At 33.6% G+C, this 19,428-nt stretch overlaps 2 protein-coding genes and 1 long non-coding RNA gene across 8 annotated transcripts; 1 reads left to right on the top strand and 2 right to left on the bottom strand.

Annotated features, from left to right (window-relative positions):
• Positions 1 to 334: 334 nt before the first annotated feature.
• Positions 335 to 3,140, bottom strand: LOC120343255 (major heat shock 70 kDa protein Bbb-like). The gene is made up of 5 exons (XM_039412391.2): positions 3,018 to 3,140; positions 2,441 to 2,570; positions 2,140 to 2,246; positions 947 to 1,198; positions 335 to 487 (listed from the first exon to the last, which is right to left on the bottom strand). The coding sequence occupies exons 1-5, from the start codon at positions 3,081 to 3,083 to the stop codon at positions 335 to 337; spliced, it is 708 nt and encodes a 235-aa protein (XP_039268325.2). The 5' UTR covers positions 3,084 to 3,140.
• A 3,449-nt stretch (positions 3,141 to 6,589) lies between these two features.
• LOC144421035 (uncharacterized) lies at positions 6,590 to 10,989 on the bottom strand. 6 transcript variants are annotated; one of them, XR_013474896.1, is made up of 7 exons: positions 10,803 to 10,964; positions 10,475 to 10,524; positions 9,965 to 10,018; positions 9,737 to 9,796; positions 9,404 to 9,457; positions 8,261 to 8,320; positions 6,590 to 7,889 (listed from the first exon to the last, which is right to left on the bottom strand). It is a non-coding gene; the product is annotated as an uncharacterized LOC144421035 (long non-coding RNA). The 6 variants fall into 6 exon arrangements; XR_013474900.1 differs by lacking the exon at positions 9,737 to 9,796 and having other exon boundaries at positions 10,803 to 10,984; XR_013474899.1 differs by lacking the exon at positions 9,965 to 10,018 and having other exon boundaries at positions 10,803 to 10,981.
• Positions 10,990 to 12,747: 1,758 nt separating this feature from the next.
• Positions 12,748 to 17,407, top strand: LOC120343194 (uncharacterized). Its single transcript, XM_039412329.2, has 3 exons — positions 12,748 to 13,126; positions 13,623 to 13,664; positions 15,093 to 17,407. Exons 1-3 carry the CDS (start codon positions 12,814 to 12,816, stop codon positions 15,266 to 15,268), a joined length of 531 nt encoding a protein of 176 aa, XP_039268263.2. The 5' UTR covers positions 12,748 to 12,813; the 3' UTR covers positions 15,269 to 17,407.
• Positions 17,408 to 19,428: the final 2,021 nt, after the last annotated feature.

Raw genomic sequence — 19,428 nt, forward strand, 5'->3', positions numbered from 1 at the left:
AAGCCTAATTGCCTGGAATTTAGTTAATTATCGGAATTTTCTCACATCAACACTGAATATTTTAGAAGCAAAAAATATAGTTCCAGATATTTTGACTTTTTGTTCAATTTATTTAGGATTACCTATTAAGTAATAAAAATAGATGGCACATTTTTGTACTTGCTTTGTTTTAAGCTTATATGACAATTGAATTTTATTTTTTCATATATATCCACAAAATAATATTCATTGTTTGTTAATCAATCGTTCTTAGTTAATTAATTTGAAGCATTTCTGTTTAAAGGACTTCACACCACAATTGAGAATTTGCTATTGTTTTTTGAATCGCATTTCATCAAACATCAAAATCTATCTTCTTGCCTCCAAAATTAGGATTTCCGTTTGCGGTCAAAATCTGAACGACATTGCTTCCTTCAATAACGTAAATGGCCGCATCAAATTTCCCTCCTCCAATGTCGAATATCAGAACGTTATGTCTGTCAGACATCTGGTAAATGAAAATACTAAACTTTACAATTTTGCATATTGCGAGAAAGATATGGACAAATTCATTTTTTTATAAATGTTAAAAATATAAAACGATTTAATGGCACTAAGGTGCTATGACTGCAATTGATGCCGCTGAAGTTGATAAAATATACGGATAATATATGTCACTCCCATATGAGCACAGATTTTCTGACATTCCGCTAGAAACGAGACTCGTTACAGATCATCCAATGTTGAGATTTAAGAAGGAGTTTTGCATTACGATTCTGTGAGCATACTGATTAGATTGGTTCAGGGGGCGTAGAGTTTTGTTTTACAACGGCCACATTCAGAAAATCATTAGGTCGCATTAGGAAATTGACCATGACGTCCCATTTATAATTCCCATCTGTGCACAAAATGCTTTGACGGGTCGCCGGCAGTTTGCCCCACTCGAAATTAGTATAAATTTTCGTACATTACGATTCTCTGCAAATGCCTTTGCTGCAGCCATAGGTTCGTCTATCAATCTGACATCCTTGAATCCCGCTATGAATCCTGCGTCCCGGATTGCATTGCGTTGTTGCTCATAATAACACACAGGAACTGATATGCAGGCGTTTTCGACATTTTTGTTAAGATATTCTTCAGCTATCTGTTTCATTTGCTCGAGTAGCATCGCTGCGATTTGTTCAGGTCGGAGACGATATTTCTTATTTCTGAAGGTTATCTGTAACGATTCAGTTGAAACCAATAGTGAATAAAATTTGAAATAGAATATTGTAGTGGTCCAGTGGTTCCCAATCTTTTCTGGCTTGTGGCCCCCACTTTTTAGTCCCCTGTTTCCCATTACAGTAGTGTTTATAGTGTTATTTATATTGATAGCTTCTGATTCTCATTATGTTCAAACATTCATGCTCAACAAAGTGAAAAACCTTTGGAAATATCCTTGTTAAGCAATTAACTGGGAAGAACGGGGAGTTTTCTTGTCAAGAGCAAAGCAAAACCAGTTTTGCTCCCGGCATTATGGCCCTTGCTGGGAACCGCTGTTATAGTCTATGTATTTTGTTTCTTTACATTAGGCCTGCCGCCTAACTTGGACTAGAGTTTGCGCAATTGTGTTTTGTTCTTGACCAAATTCAAACGAAGGTCATAAATATGACTGGCTTAACATTAGATGGCCAAATTTTTTTTGATTTCAAAATGTAGCATATGTGGAGGTATTGCTTGTTAGTGGAATTTATATCCAAAACGTTTATCAAAGTTCCATCAATTTTTTGAATTTCCTATCTTATTTATTACCCTTGTAGTGTTTGCTCAAATTGATACAAGTCTCGCTTTAGAAAATATCAGTAATAAATTTATTAAAGATTATACGCTCGCATCTACAGCGTGTTAAAAAAAGTTACACAAAATTGAGGTATCATTTTTCGTCATGGCAACGTTAAAAACGTAGCGTCAGTCGTGAAATGTCTAAATGGCATTTCATCGTAATTTAACACTATTAATTAAAAGGAGTCAGCCGTTCAATGTTTCAAGTAGCATTTCATCTTAACTTCTGTTAATTTTGCGTTACTTTTTAACACCCTGTATCGATTAACAAACTTTTTCTACCTCAAATTGAAGTCATGGTTTTGATCGGATTAATATTCTTGAAAAGAAAAAAGTTACCGGTATTTGAAGATGATAGTCCTTCACGTCGACATCAAAGCCCCAATATTGCTTATATTTTTGTACAGCTTCGTCATCGTTCGTTCGACCTATGAGACGTTTAATTTCTGGGATGGGATAAAAATAGATTAAATTATTTTAAAGTGTAACCTTCGAACGTAGTCCACAAGTCCTATTCCCAACGTGTTTTCTATCTCTACAGTTCCTTGGTTGGAGCGAAAGGTGCGAGTAAGCGTCGTAAAAAAAGTGTCAACAAGGTAACCAAAATACAGATTTCATGACCAAGAAAATCAAAACTTACGATATACAGTATTCTTTAGATTAACTGGAGCTTGGTTTTGCGCTGAATCTCCGAACAACCTTTCATCTTCAGTAAAGGCGACATATGAAGGTGTCAGTCGACTGTTGAGTTCATTCGATATAACTTCTACCTGAGTAGTGTTAAATTGGTAAATCGGTAATATAGTAGAAAATAATAGAATTTTAATATGGAAAATTTAAGAAAAATAAAAAGAATAACGTCACGACTAAAAGCAAGAAGATCGGAATATTTACATTAAAAGAGGTCTGGGAATATAATAGAATATCCGAATTTGACGAACAAGTAAAAAGAACTCCTGAAAATTAGTTGTGGCAGGGGATGATTACTAGACAAGAATGTCAGGTTGAGAGTAGACAATCTTTCGAAGAGAAACAGAGGCAGCGATGGGACAAGTAGAAAAGAAGTAAAAGATAAGATGAGAAAAAGGAGTAAAAACAATGAGTTGAAAGGCTGTAAGAAATTAGAAAAAGTGCAAAAATAATTTCGATAAATAGGAGACAAGATCTATTTCTAGAAGAAAAATAACTAGAAATATAGAATGGACTGAATAACTTACTTTGCCATCAATACAAGTAGCAACGCAGCAAAAAGACGTTCCAAAATCAATTCCAATACTGGCCATAGTTTTCTTAAGTTGTTAATTTCTAAAAGCCAGATAGTGATGTGTGAGAATTTTGATGACCTAAATTAACATTACATTTAAAAGCGAATTGAATTTCAATAAATTTGAATACTCAGTCTTACGACAAGGACTGTAGAACAAAATATTTTTGTCTTGTTTGGCATAAATTTGTGTTAAATTTAACGTCTTGAAATGCCGTGTTTTCCAGTGGTCTCAGTCTCAGGCTGGTGGGCATTTTTGGGTGAAAATTTCACGTAAGTTTTAAAATGGTCATATACATATATTGCATTTAATTAGTTGCATTAGTTGCTTTACAATTTACCAAACAAATATTAATACGTGTAACTTGATTTAAACGGATTTGCTTGCTTACTGTTATCGGCCGCATACATCCACCAAACATCGATATTGTTTATAATCATTAGAATATGAAAAAGATATTGTAATTACTAGCAAAGACTTAGTTTTTTAAAGTTAGGCAAAATTAGATATATTTTTGGTTAAAAGTTGAAGTTTATCTATTCATTGTTCAATCGTTGGTGTGTTACTTGTTACTTGGAGTTACTTGACCTGATTTATATTAGTACGCATGATTGCCTTCCATTATTAATAGGAAAATATGGAAATCTCAGTAAACTCTTTCAATTTTTGTCCAGCCATTACAATGTGAACATGCATCTGAAATTTTATTATTTTCGATCAATGATGCTAACTTTTGCCACAGCGTCGCTCTGATCACCTTTACTGTCTTTACCTGTGGCTCCACAGCAAAACCCTATGCTAGGTATCACCATTTTTAGCAATCACTGTTACATCTAACTCTTGTATGACTAGCACTAGTGCATTTGAGCTTTCGCGATAAACTGTCCCGACTCGTTTCAATAATAAACTTACTATTTTCTCACAGAAAACACTGACACAGCAAAACTAGCACTACTAAGCAAAACTATACGATTCAGGAAGGGTTACCTATTGTGTATGTCCCAACACTATAAACGAGAAAGCAATTGGAGACCGCCGACTTATTGATCTAGCGGCGTGTATCCTTCGCTCTGACTTAATAGCGACACCACGTGTCCCATCACTAATTAAATAATAACTCGCTAGGTATACGACATAATTCATTCGAAATCAACAAGCTTCTGGTTCGACATATGATAAATGCACATGCAAAATCGCTTTTGTGAGATATCGCGTAACATACAAAAGTGTTCAACAGACTAACAGACAAATACCTATCAACATACTTACCGATCGACATCGATAAGTAACAATTCATTAAAGCGATGCGCTCAGGTATTCAGTGACTGCTCTATTGACAGTAACTATCTCTGAGCCGTGCCTTGTTTTTATTTAACGAACAAACAGGCGTTCGTACATTAGTTGTCTTCGTTTGCACAAGTTTATCATTATTGGCCTTGAGTTGAGATTTAAAATATGGTGTGTTGTACAGCAATCTATTGGTAATTGAAACCGATATTTCTTTAGTAGGCATTTCTGGATACTCCCGTAGTAGGTGTACCAGGTTAGCTAAATAAATATACCCTCTGCCCATAGGCTTCCGTCCCTCCACACAACTTGATGTAAAGTTGGCGAACAAAATTAGTTACCTCCATATTGATACACAAACTTTTGGCGCGCCCATTGCTGAACGAAGTGCTCTCAGGGTTACCAATATCAATGTGTCGCACACAAATAGCAAATCAAACTTTAAATCATAAATGTGAATTGAATATTCAAGATTACATAGGATTGATGGAAAACTGAACTAACAGACACAAGTGACTGCTTTAGTTAACCCAATAGCAATAGCAATAAACCCATATTTATCGGTATAAATTAGATGACCGATCAAGAAGTGCCAATATAACAATTGGAGAGGGCACGTATGTAATTCCCAATATTTTTTTGTAGAATCATAAGTTTCTGATCTGCGTATGTCTTGTCCAACCAATTTCTGTGGTAGACCATAGATTTTATTCTTTGGCGAACTACGACTTCTATTATGGTTGTTTATTCCCTGTTGTCAATGTATACTTTAGTTATGTAAACAATCTTCATTTACGATCGCCTATTACTTCGTCGTTAGGGATTATATGCGTTTGAACATGCTACACCGTTCGTCAGTCTCAATGCCCAATACAACAGAATACAGAAAGTCTAATACAAGAACAGGCGCTCCGGAAGTGTGTGTACCAATATGAAGATAACTAATTTTGTTCGCCTATTTTACATCAATTTGTGTAAAGGGACTGAAACAAGGAGATATTCACTTGGGTAACAAAGACAGTTCCCGAACTCGTAATAGAACTAAAATAAGGAAAATCGGAATAAAAAATGGCCAAACCCTAACCTGGCACTCATACAACGGAAGTATCCAAGAACATAAAAAGCTCTTCTGTCTTGAATTTATAAAACGAAATCACTTTCAGGGGTACTTACTTCCTATTACGTCATCAACGGACTGTACTAATCAGCTGTTGATTTTTACGAATGGGTTAATTTTAAAAAAAAACTGAGTCTTGCAAACTCAAATAAATTTTACATTATTAGTAATTGTTTGACTCAAATTCAAAGAATTGACTTTAAACACAAATACATGTTTGACAGTTAGCAGACTTTGTTTTATAAAAATGTTTGCTGTGGGCAAATTTACGTGCGCTCACTCAGAAGTAAAAACACCGATCTCTAAGCGAAGTTACGATTGACCACTGGAATGTAAATGAGACAACAAATATTAATAATGAGAACTGTGCGTTAGTAAATGTAGAATGACGCAGAACTTGAAACCTCTCGAGTTTATGCAATCGGAAAAGCAGATGTGGAGATGTGAATTCAACATATCTGAAGTTTATGCGAAACTATTTGGCAAATTTTTTCTATTTTAGAAACTATTTGCATGATTTTTTTTTATTTTCAGAAACTATTTGCATAATTTTTTTTTGAGTATATATATATATACAATTAAAAAACGAAGGAGAGCTCCCGGTAAAACGAGTTTGATAACTGAAAACTCATTGAAATTAACAGTTTCAGAAAGTTCTGAATTACACTATTCGTTTAAGGATTTCTAGATTGCGTTTCACACGTGGTTCTTCACGAAAAGTTACATCTTGTTGATTTTTATATTGTTCTAATCAAATATGTTCTTGAAGACCTATGTAATAGTAATATTATTCTATGTACCTCTTCCTATATAGCACAGCAATACTGACATTGTATGTACATCTGAACAATTCTAAATTTTAATAATTTTCAAAGACAAGAATTTTGATTAGTAACATTTGTATTATGAGTATCGTTGTTATTTTAAAGCTTTACGGTTTGGAATTATTTGTGAATTAATTTTATTGGTATATTCATTTCATCATAATTTCACGAAAAGTTAGCTGACAAAAAAACAGTCTTTGATTGTTACAAAACTTAGGCACCTTGATGGAATTTGTGAAGTCGAGCACCCCACCTTATAAATAACTAGCTAAAAATAGGCTACAAATAACAGATAGTAAGGCGAAAGTATGTTTTATTCAAAATACACTTTGAAGATATGTTGATGGAATTGCAATCTCTGAACAATAAAGAATTTAAAAATTCAAAATAGGGCGGGTAAGATTAAATCTAACAATTATTTTTATTTTTGATTAGCTCCAGGCCTTCAAAAAATTGTCTTCGCCCCTTTTGTAGGGCACGCAATACCGCTTGGGAACCATTTACTTACAGAAAAGGAACGATTATTGGTTTGCCGCGAAAAGATTTCATGTTTGAATTTATTTCTATATTATTCAATAGACAGTTGAAGGTTAGCACCTCGACTTACAGACGCGCATTTCAATTTGAAACTTGGAAACAAAATGTTAGTCATCCTGTAAGCCAAGCACTGAAAACGCTTACTCACGTCGGGTTACGCCGTGAACCTTCTCAGCAACTGTTTATTTACAGTCTGGATTAAATTAACAATGTCACTGATACTTGACATAGTTCCCAGGCTTGTTCAATAAAAGTAGAATTTGTTATCATATTTTACCATGGGGCGGTAGTAGATGTGTGATCAGCACTTGGAGAGTGTGTGTGCGCAAGACAACCAGGGCCGAACACTTTCCATAATTTTTGGGGAGATGGGAGGACGAACTTGAATCGCGAACCAAAAAATCACCGCGTCGTGTATCGTTACGTAGCAATAACTATTCGTTGTCGTTCTCTAAAGTATCAGCAAGTCATTTTACTACTAATATATCTAGTACTTAGGCTGCTTTGCTTGGGCATAGAACTTATGCGTCACTAAACCGATCCCTTGAATTCCGCGAGAATTACTCCACGGCTCTTGCTAACTAACAGAAGCGCACCCGACTGCGGTCAGATCAGATAGAAGATGAAAGCGCCATCAACCGGGTGTTAATATACAGGTTGAACTTTAATTCGAATGAACATGATTATTTGCGATAAAGGCTATGTATACCAATTGATCTATTCGATAAAAATATCACTGGTGAGCGATTGTTACCTATAAGTTAACACATGTCAAAACCGTCACAGTACTGCTAGATATGAAAATCGGTTTAAAATTTTTATAAATTCAAGTTGAAAGATGAAAACTGGTTCCAAACCGTGAAAAAAACTTTTATTATATATTGATTGTCCCACTACTGTTAGATAGATGATAATTGCTGAGCACGAAATGAAGTTTTATTGTATGAGAATATTCATTTTAATACAAAGTAAATCCGTGTAACATTTTCATTATAAATATTGTAAATCCTATAAACTATAAAATTCTTTAGTCTTCTTCTATTTATTGCATGGTAATATCTGGAAATAAATAAGTATTTGCTGAATTTTTAGTCGTGAAGCTAATATAACAAATATTGCAGCAGAATAAGTACAAGTTAACCAAATTTGGTTCTCAAATAATGAACTTGTAGTGTTTATACAGTGCAAGAAAAGGTTGGAGATAATTGGCGGGAGGAGAAAAATGAATCATTTTCAAATAACAAAATTTCATAACCACAACAGCACTAATTACACAATTAGTTATGTGCACTTCATAACGTGATCGAATTATCCGACTTCGGACCGATTGCTTAAAAATTCTTTAGTGTTAAATTTGGTAAATTTTGGTAGCACAGTATTGAGAATAACCCTAACTCGGGAATGTCGAAACAGCCAATCAATCATCTTACCGAGAAAATCTTAGTCCACGACTGAATGTGTTTATCCACCGCCAAATCCGTTCGCAAAAACTGTAACGATATAAGTACGGTAGCATTAAAAGGGGTGTTTACGACCACTGGGGTAGGCGGAGAAGAGATAAATTGATCTTATAAAAATACGAAAATTTCATAACAATAACAGCACTAATTACTCAATCATACAACGTCAGGACAGCCAATTATTTAATCGAGCAAATCTCAGTTCACGACATAATGTGTTTACGCGCCACCGCCAAATCCATGCTTTGAAACTGTAACCATAAGTATGAAAGTATTAGTGGTGATTGCGCCCAGTAGTTAGCGCGGTTTTCCCAACCGGGAGGGAATTCCGCCCCACGAAGGACTTTTACTGTTAAGGTAGCGATTTAACTATGTGTTTGCATGTATTACTAATATCCTTTACTCACAAGTATCACTGTAATACATAATTATGCACACTTTACAATATATTCGGAATAGCCGAGTGCGAGCTGCGCGGATCGCTAGTTAATGATTTATTAACCCACAAATGAAAACAGGCTTTTTATGCTTAGTAGGTAGGAAGGAAGAAGAAGGTTTAAAATATGCTAACGGAGTAATGTATCAACAAACGTTTGGAAGGAAGATCTGATTTAGCTAATTGGGCTGAACTCAGAATCTCGTATTGAAAATCGTGAAAATAGAAGTAAACGAGTGTAAACAGTGTTGTTTATATTATATAATATATAAATTATATATCAATGAAAATGTTTTGAGATATTGGCGGCTAACATATTACTTATTTCTTTCAAATACCAAGATTCTATTTCAATTGCCTATATGCGAATCATTCGTGGTTATTTGTGGAAAATATAAAAAATGGACTTGATGCAACTCTTTGGTGAATTAGTGTTGTTTACAGAAAATATTTGAATGTCTTGAATAGCTTTCAAAACAATACAAAATTTTCTGGCAGATTTTTAAAATAAACAATATACACTTTGACACAATATCTTCAAATTGGGCCATAATATGATGAATATAAAATATATTCAAAAACGAAACATTTCTAACTTAAGAAACAATCTGCTCTGACGTCTAAATCAGTATTTTTCACATTACATTTATACTATTTTGGTTAAAATTAAGCAATACCTCTTGATTTTTCAATAACAGCTGTCTTCTTTATCACAATATCCTTAATTTGAGCTAAAAATAATAAATGAAAGAATATAACAAAAAATGGAACTTTTATAAAATTCAAAATCCATGAACATGATTTCAGTTATAGTTTTGTTTTTATCTTTTGAATAAGTCGAGTAATACTATGCTTGTTTTAAAATATTTTCACTGTCTTCAATAACCAATACATATACTAAATCAAACAATGACACTTTCATGACTTCTGAAATAATATACTCTATAAAAGTATAAAACAGTATTTTCAATATTAGATTTTTGACTATTCTATTTATAATTGAGTAATACCTTCTGGTTTTTCAAGAGACGTCATAGAAGAAGGCTTGGGCACAATATCTTCTATTTGGGCTAAAAACATTAAAATACGAAAATATAATGAATAATGAAGATTTTAAAAAATTCAACAACTAAAATTACCGCCTTCAGTTATATATTTATTTTCTTATTAAAATAAGACGAGCAATTTCATTGTTTGTTTTAAGTATTTTCACTGTTTCCAACCAGCTAAAGTAATACCTTCTGGTACTTCAAAGGCCTCTGTCGGCTTTGGCACAATATCTTCTATTTGGTCTAAAACAATAACAAATATATAAATAAATTTATAAAATGACACTTATACTATTTTAAAACAATTTCCTTTGAAGCGTAAAAAAGCAATTTCGCAATATCATTTCTGAGCAACCTAAAATCCTTTTCACTTAAAAATATAACAAAACCTGGTTTTTCAGCAAATGTCACGGGAGAGAGCATTAGCGAATGAATTATGAATGCTGAAAATACAATATTGTTGAATTTTGGTTTATCTCTTGCTATTTGACATATGTCTGTTATAACTATAGATCAACAATATCTTTAATTAAAGATTTAAAACGTAACAAATTATAAACCTTTAGTAGTGTAAGCTATGACAAATTATATGAGTGTAGAAATTAACGAAGACTCTTGGAGGTCAAAAATAGTTAGAGCACCATAGCAAGAGTCTTAGAGTGTGAACATTTTTTGTAACAAACTAAAAAATTGTCTTACTTGGTTCGGGAAATATATTTTCATATTCTACTGGAAGACAGGAAACTATTCTGAAAAATCAAACATAACTTTGATTAAGTCAATAAAAGCTATAAATAAACTGATGAAATCTTATCAGGGAAAATTTTGACACTGTACATGTGCGTTAGCATTACGTTTATTCGTCTGCGTTTCCTATTGTCTAAAGACGAGTCACTTTGTGTAAATTTACATGCTATATAACGAAAGAATGTAGTTTGGCCTTAGACAAAACAGCATCCTCATACTAGTAAAGTATACAAATCCATAATAATATTACTAAGCACAAAAATCAAATGCTGTAGCTTACCCAATCACAACGAAAAGCAGCAGAGCCCTTTGAACCATATTGCAATCGTTCTAATCTCAAACATCTAACTGAAATGTTTGAGTTCATTTCGTACTTATGTTTGAAAAGGTAGGAAATTATCTACGGATTCCGATTTCCTAATTAATTTTGCTTGCGCACAACATGCCAGCCGTTAAGTCTCGGAACTCTAGCTGAATGTTGCTATGACAGGAAATGTGCATACGTTGTTGTTTATCCTGACTTGTAACTTCTTGTATAAATTTGCTGTTATTGATATGATTGATAAATCGATCATTAATTATTTATTATTCATTATGAGATTCCTGTTTTGACCTAAAGATTTTGATGTTCGAATACTCGAATCGATCTCAAAAATCTTAAATTATAAAGGCTCAGCAGATATTTCACAAACTATGACAATCAGAATGCTAATAACGTTTTAACGGTATCCAAGCCGGATAGCGACTGTCAAAACAGCGACTGTCATAATGGCGACGCATTAAAACAGCGACTGTTATGATAGCGACTTAACTTTTTGTACTGGAATGACAAAACAAAGTTAGGTTTAGGGTGTGGGGGATGGAAGGTGTTTGTGTGTGTGTGTGTGTGGAGGGGGGGGGGGTGAAAGAGTGCGTATGCGCGTAAGACTTGGATTTAATAAAGGAAGTGATGTCGCTGTTGTGGCAGTTGCTGTTTTAAATGAATCGCTGTCGTGTAGTCGCTCTATTGACAGTCGCTGTTTTAAATTAATCGCTGTCGTGTGGTCGCTCTATTGACAGTCGCTGTTTTCAATTGATCACTGTCGTGTGGTCGCTCTATTGACAGTCGCTGTTCTGACAGTCGCTATTTGAAAACCGAGCCCGTTTAAACAAATCTGTATTTACGTTTACGTTACGAATTCACTCTATAAAAATACGATTCTTCATGTTATCTCGCGGGTAAAGAAAACCAATAAGAGGGCCAACCCAGCCCTTTACCATGTTTACAGGCTATGCCAGAAATAGATGTAAATATCCGATAAATACTTTTAGATGTTTTTATTTTTGAAAAATATCGTTTGTCGTTTATGTCTACGATATTTAAATGTCGCATGACTAATTGCCACAGTGACGAATTCTATCCCGAGGCGCCAAAACTTATGTGAATGAATGTCAACAACGAGTTCAAGCAATAAGTATATAATCTATTAAACTGTTTGTCAGTCTTTAGGTGATACTTATGTGACTAATTAAAAAAGACATAGCCGCTTTGCAGGAAATGTTACGTTGTTCTGTTGCTCTACATATCGTTATGTCTTACTCGTGTTTCGTGAACGTTTTTAGGAAAAATTAGGATTTGTTACTTTACTTCTTCATTACAAAATGCATTATTATTGTCATTTAGCAGTTATATATGGCAGGTTGCTAAAATGTGCATATTAGTTTAAAACGACGTCGAGCTAAGTTTTTAACCGCCAAACATTTGATTTTGTACGAATTTGAAAATGACCCTTTTAAAATTTCAAGAGTGAAACTGCTATGGTTGCTCCTAGTTGAACTACGTATGTCTGAGGAAACGTTAACGTTACAGAAATATATTTGTGTTAGTGTGAAGCAAGTCAATTGAATCCCCTAAAATTGCTATTATAGTTTTAATATATTTTCACTCTACGTATTTTACAAATACCTATGATGTCTCATGAATCGAATATCAATGTAGATATGTACACGTATATGACTAAAGTGAGCATGCGATGAACGAAAACCGATCGCTTACTCGTATAGTTGAGAGAATTTATTTTCAGGTGAAGGGCCTGAATTTGGCTAAATTTACCCATTCACTTTAAAATTCAAACACTTTTAATCAATGGACACAAAATCTTTAAAAATGAGGCTAAAGTAAAACGTAAGGATAACGTTTAACGTTTTATACGGTGGTAGTCTAAAACTTGTGATTCCTTTGCATATTTTTGTAGTTGTAGGCAAACTAATAGTACCAATTTGTGAGAAAGATACTTGAAGTCTTTGCTAAAATGTCTAAGTTGATAAGTATTGCGTTCATTATTTTAATCCTAAACTACTGTGTTGCTGGCAACGATGATTATTGCTGTCGTCCTAACTACAAGCAAGGAAGGCCTGGTAAAAGAGGAATTCTGGGGCCAGAAGGTCCAACGGGACCAGCGGGTAAAAATGGCTCGCCAGGTTCCGTGGGGCCAGCAGGACCGCCTGGAAGTAGTGGAAGTCCGGGTCCAAAAGGGGACAGAGGCAGTTCAGGTTCTCCGGGAAAGTCAGTCGATGTTAACCAGATAATCAAAATGGTTGATGCAAAATTAGCTTCACTGAGAAGTAAGTTTTCTAAGATTATTTAATTCAATGTTGCTCATAACAATATGTATAATTTTAAAATTGAAAATGAAAATGCATTTTTTTTGTATATATCTGTACATGCTATAAAATGGTATAGCGTAAAATGAATGGATGAATAGGTTTTATTAGACGAGAACTAAAATTTTATACATCGACCTATATCAGGTATTCAATTGCTATCTCGCATTAAATACATAATGAGTATGTATGTGTATCTAGGTTAGCTTACCCCATCCGAACCAACTCTGAAAATAAAATTGGCTATATTAAATAGTGGTTCCAAAAATATATCTCTGTCACCGACAAATGCACAATGAATCCAATGCATTTAATTTTCACTAGTTGAGGTCTGTCGACAAACTTATAATTTAGCATTATTTGATAATAAATTTATACTTATTCAAAAATTTCAAAGAGACGCAATATATTGTTTTTTATTAGTTCCGAGAGTACCACTGATTTTTTGTTTTTTCAGATGAGAATTCTGCACTCAAAAAACGAATCGAAAAACTTGAAAGTAAGTATTATATTTATTATTACGATTTCAAATTTTACTGGCATATCAATGATGCAACTTCAATTTTAAAGCAGAATTATTGGGCTATTTCAATGTTATTTTAACATATATGACTTACCCGACCTGTTTAGGCGTATGTTGCATTTAAAAAACCTCTGCAAATTAAATTGTAAATACCGGGAATATGTTTATATATTCACAATTCATAATGCGATAAAATATCGAATTTTATATTTTGAATTAAAATGAAATTATTAAAATAGAAAATTAACTTTATAAAATAAAAATTACTTAAAAATCAAAAAATCAAAAATAACAATCGAAAATGAATCCGCGATAATCAGGTTTGCGCAAAATAGAATAACATCAGGTACTGTTCGATTACATAAAAAATGTGTATATGGTATAAACATTCTGAACAACTCGCAACTGATATACATTTAATCCTTATATTTCAAATATCCTATTATTTCTTATTGTTTCCTATTGTTATAGTTTGAAGATCCCAAATTTGGATTTTGATTGAATTTATCCCGTCTTGCCGAGACCATATCAACCAATCACTGTTTCTTCTTTCTGTGTGGCAATTATCATCACCGAACAAAAACCAATTGGTTATTTCCAATACGAAATGCTCTCATAATAGAAATATTTCGATAGCTCCTCTTCCTGCCTCCCGACGTATATAAATATAATATATAACTATGACTTATGTAGAATAACTAATAACTCAACAGATCATTTCGAATCTCCAGGAAGTTGCCATCAGTGACTTAAAATTTCAGAATAATATATATATTAAATAACTAGTAGTTCTTTAAGCACAATTTGAATCAATTAGAGTTAGACGAATTTAAAAAAAAAAATGGACAGTAATTGATAAATGACTGACTATTTGTATCATAATTGAAGTTTTTTTTTGTGTCGTAATGGTTTAGCAGTCTTAGTAAAATTTGCTTTGATTTGATTAGATAAATACACAAACACGTTTCTTTATGGCAATTCAACTAGGTTTTTTTTCGATAGAATTAAATGCCCTACTTTGTGTTTACGAGCTAAATTTTTTCCACAGACAATTGCAAATCTCTCCTGAAATTAAACTAGAATTGCATTTAGCTAGAACATTGAGTCATATTATAATATATATTGTTTTGCAATAAGCATATTGCAACAGAATATTGACATTACAGGTTTTATATAATGATAGCGATAATACCTAAAATCCAGAATCCCAAAATCCCAAGTCCTTTGAAACACATTCTACAGAGAAATACTGTACAAATCGTCCAAGATTATTAAATCTTTTAGGTACAATTAAAAACAATCAGAAGTTCAAGAGTTAAAAATTCTTTCCACTTTAGTTGGATAAACTAACAAATGTATGGGTTCTGTTTATTTTGAGTCACCAAATGTTCTTATATTTTTCAGAATGCCGGTGCCTCACGACTCCTATAATCAAACCATTTCCGTCAAAGCGTCCGGTTCCAATAACACGTCCAATCCCGATAACTCCAAGAAGACCAATTCCGACGAAGTTTCCTTTTCCAAATTTCCCGAGGCCAATGCCAAATTTCCCGATCGGTATAAGAAACCCATTCCGATAGAAGTAACAGAAATTACATTGACAGCAGAAATTGCAAGACTATATTAGCCTTATATAAAATAAAAAATACACAATAAACTTTCTTCTCTATAAATATTAAATTGAATTGCTTTTAATATGCTGATACCTAAAATGAAAATATACCGATTTAGATTTTAAAATAGCAATGAGATATAACAGGAATTGCTCATTATTTACTGAATGGGTCGAGCAAAATATTTTTATTATAAGAAGAAAACTGTGGGCCGTAGATTCAATTGGTGTTAGCATCAATGAAAAACAGGCTGTAGCGTCTTTTCCGCAAATATCTTAATTCTGGGTTTGTATTACGTTTTGGGATTTAAATATGCAGCACTGACTGTCACTAAGCAGACTGCCCATAATTTTTTATCACTGAGAATAACAAGGTGAGTCACTTTGTTATCCACTGGTCCGTGGTTTGCCATCCTTGAGATATACCTATGACGCATATGTGCATTGATAACCGTATTTACACTAATAATAGACCTTGATGACCAAATTGTAATATTGTTGCACTCAGGCTAAATTTAAGCTTATAGCATTCTAATGCACCAGTCTTGTGTGATACCCATTTCTCTGACGGAAAAATGAAAAGTTAATTACACACCGTCATACTCGTCACCGTTCTTAGTCGATCATTAAGCCCAGGTTTTGTGATCTGCAAAGCTCTTTACTGTTGGTCGGCTAACCTTTCGTGAAATATATATATATATGAATATAACATTAAAATTAATTCACAAGCAATTCCTAAATCTGAAAGATTCAAAACAACAACGAAGCATATTATGTTACTCATCAATATTTTCATGCATGAAAGTTATTGAAATTTAGAATTGTACATACAATGTCAATATTGCTGTGCTATATTGGAAAAAGGACATAGAATAATATTGCTATTACATATGTCTTCAAGAATATATTTGATTAAAACAATATGAAGATCAACAAGATGTAACATTTTGCGAAGAACCTCGTGTGGAACACAAACTAAAAATATTAAAATAGGTAATATAATTTAGAAAATTGTGACGCATAAAACCCCCAAAGACGAAATAATAGGCGATCGTGAATGAAAATTGTTTACCTCTCTGAAGCATACATTAACAACAGTGATTAAAACAACCATAACAGAAGTCGTAGTCTGCCAAAGAATGAAATCCGGCGAGCTGGTCTACCATATAAATTGGTTGGACAAGACATACGCAGATCAGAAACTTATGATTATACAAAAAATATTGGGAATTACATACGTGCTTTTTCGAAATATTTTATTGGCAGTTTAGATTTGTAGTTCAAATTTATATCGATAAATATTATATTATTGCCCATATCGTAAGTTTGCAAATCTGAACTTAACACAATTCACTTTACCACAATTTTTGCGCTAAAATACACACATAAAATTATTTTGGGTTGATAAACGAGCTCAGTCTGCTGGGTATCATGAAGATGTACGATGGTGTAAAGTGATTGCTGCTGAGCGCTTGTGTATTTGACAGATTAGGAGATTTCCGCCCGTTCATATATGTATGCATATTCAAAGTAGCCTAAATGAATGAAGATTATAATTTTAAGTGGGTATCACTAGAAGGCTATTACTTTTCTTAGTTCCTAAATTTTCTGTGAGGTCTGATATTGTATATAAAATGCACTAGATAATTTTTTTAATTAAGGGGAACACGTTTTATGACATCGTGACAGATTGCATAGCCGTGTTTCCTCTTTTTGGATTTCGTGTCTATATATTTGAGCATTGCTCTCTTATTTATCATATGAAATTTAGCGCTAATAAGGTGACATTTTTGTATAAAATTTTCCCAATAGATAATCTTGTTATATATCTTTTTATTTTGAAATGTTCGAATTAAATATATCGGTACTCCCGAAGTATGTGTACCAGGTTAGGGTCAGGCAATATTTTAATTCCGATTTTCCGTATTTTAGTTTTATTACGAGTTCGGTGACTGTCTGTATTAGCCAATTAAATATAGCCCCTGCCATAGGTTTCAGTCACTTTACACAACATAGTGTAAATTGGACAAAATTAGTTACCGTACCTCCATATTGGTACACACACTTCTGGAGCGCTAATATATTATAATAAAATATAAAAATTGAATTCACATTTATGTTTCAAAGTTTGATCTGGTGTTTGTGTTCGACACACTATTATTGGCAGCTTCGTGAGCAGTTCGTCCAGCAATGCCTACTAAAGAAAGTCGTTTGCAATTGCCTGTAAAATGCTGTACAACGCACCATTAAATTTTAAATCCCAATTCAGGCAAATAAAGATGAATTTGTGCAAACAAAGACGACTTACATACGGAGGCCTGTTTGCTCGTTAAATAAAGACACGGCACGGCTCAGAGATAGTTACTGTCAAAAGAGCAGTCACCAAATACCTGAGCGCGTCGCTTGAATGAATTGTTTGTCGTGTTGGGACATACACAATAGGTAATCCATGACTCACAAAATGAAAACCTCTGCTTCATAGGCGACATGCTTCGCTTATTTAGAATGTATGTGGGTGTCAGTTCGCTTTGTGAGAAAAGAGGAAGTTTATTTTTGAAGCGAGTCGGGACTGTTTATCGCAAATGCTCAAATGGACTAGTGATTTCATAAAAGGGCTTTAGATGTAACAGTGATTGCCAAAAATTGCGCTACACATAGTGTTTTGCTGTAGAACTACATGTTAAAAACAGTAAAGGTGATAGAAGCGACTCTGTAACCATAGTTGTGTTCACTGGATAAAAACATTGAAATTACAGATGCATGTGCATTGTAATGGTAGGACAGCAAATTAGGAGAGTTTACTGGGATGTCTATATTTTTCTTTTAGTAATTTTATGCTGCAATCATCCACACTAATATACAGCGGGTCAAGGTAACTCAAAGTAACAAGTAACACGAATTACGCCGTTATTGCATATAATGGAGCTATTACTTTAATTGCTTAGCATGTCACGTAGTCTAAATATTCGAGAAAACCCAAAAGGGTCAGTGATATTTTCACATAAATACCAAGACATCACGCTATGGTATTTTAAGTCTATGCATGTATGTACAAAACTATATTTATCACTCTTGTGGGTACGAACGGGGACATTCTCCAAGGGTTATAAACAATAACGCAGCGGCTGCAATCGCTCAGGCTTGTCATTTCACGACAAACTGAGAGTTTGCTGGTAATTTACAATATTTCATTTTTCCTTTAGTCTAGATTAAACCAATGTTGCGTTGGGATCGTTCGATTGAAATGTACGACTCGCAAACTACCTGATTTTAAAGATCTTTGGTGAATGTGTGCGACCGATAACAATAAATATATCTTTTTAATCAAGTTACACATATTAATTGTTTGTTGAATTCTAAAGCAACTAAGTCTGGTTATGTAATTGCAGAGATAGTAGGGATTCATTGTAGAAACAAAAATGAGTATTACTAAGTAGTCAGAATGCAATCAACGAGTATGACTCTGTTAAAGCATACGTTTGAAGTTTCTCCCAAAAATGATCCCAAGCCACTGGGACTGCTGTAATACATATTGTAATGGTTGGAAGGCAAATTGAAAGAGTGTACTGAGATGTCTGTAGATATTTAAAAACTGCAACCATTTGTACTGATATACGGCAGGTCGATTTAACTCTAAGTAACAAGTACCACAGCAAAGATTAAACCCTTACTTGAAAAACTTCCAACCACTTGAATATATTCAATAATAAAATCGAATTTTGCTGTTATTACATATAATAATGCTATAACTTTAATTGTTTGGAATATATTGTATGTTAACTATTCGAGAAACCTCAAAAAGGTCAGCGATAACTTGACATATATACCCATTACGATATGGTATTTTAAGTCTGCATTTATGTACAAAACTCGGCTCTCCAGAAGTGTGTGTACCAATATGGATGTAACTAATTTTGTTCGTCTATTTTACATCGAGTTGTGTAAAGGAACTGAAGCCTTTAGACAGGGGGTATATTCACATGGCTAACACAGACAGTTGCCGAACTCGTAATAGAACTAAAATAAGGAATATCGGAATAAAATTATGACCTAACTCTAATATTGTACACATGCTACGAGAGCACCGAAAACTCGATATTTATCACTCTATTGCGTACAAACGGGTCA

This window comes from Styela clava, chromosome 3 (genome assembly GCF_964204865.1).
Source record: "Styela clava chromosome 3, kaStyClav1.hap1.2, whole genome shotgun sequence".
Taxonomy (NCBI): Eukaryota; Metazoa; Chordata; class Ascidiacea; order Stolidobranchia; family Styelidae; genus Styela; species Styela clava.

Excerpts from the sequence above, each read along its gene's own strand:
- LOC120343255 (XM_039412391.2), bottom strand. The coding sequence starts at position 3,083 with ATGGCCAGTATTGGAATTGATTTTGGAACGTCTTTTTGCTGCGTTGCT. Across the intron at positions 1,199-2,139 it reads ACTATCATCTTCAAATACCG|ATAACCTTCAGAAATAAGAA; the intron begins GTAACTTTTTTC and ends GAATCGTTACAG. Across the intron at positions 488-946 it reads CATTTGCAGAGAATCGTAAT|ATGTCTGACAGACATAACGT; the intron begins GTACGAAAATTT and ends TTCATTTACCAG.
- LOC120343194 (XM_039412329.2), top strand. The coding sequence starts at position 12,814 with ATGTCTAAGTTGATAAGTATTGCGTTCATTATTTTAATCCTAAACTAC. Across the intron at positions 13,127-13,622 it reads AAAATTAGCTTCACTGAGAA|ATGAGAATTCTGCACTCAAA; the intron begins GTAAGTTTTCTA and ends TTGTTTTTTCAG. Across the intron at positions 13,665-15,092 it reads ACGAATCGAAAAACTTGAAA|AATGCCGGTGCCTCACGACT; the intron begins GTAAGTATTATA and ends TATATTTTTCAG.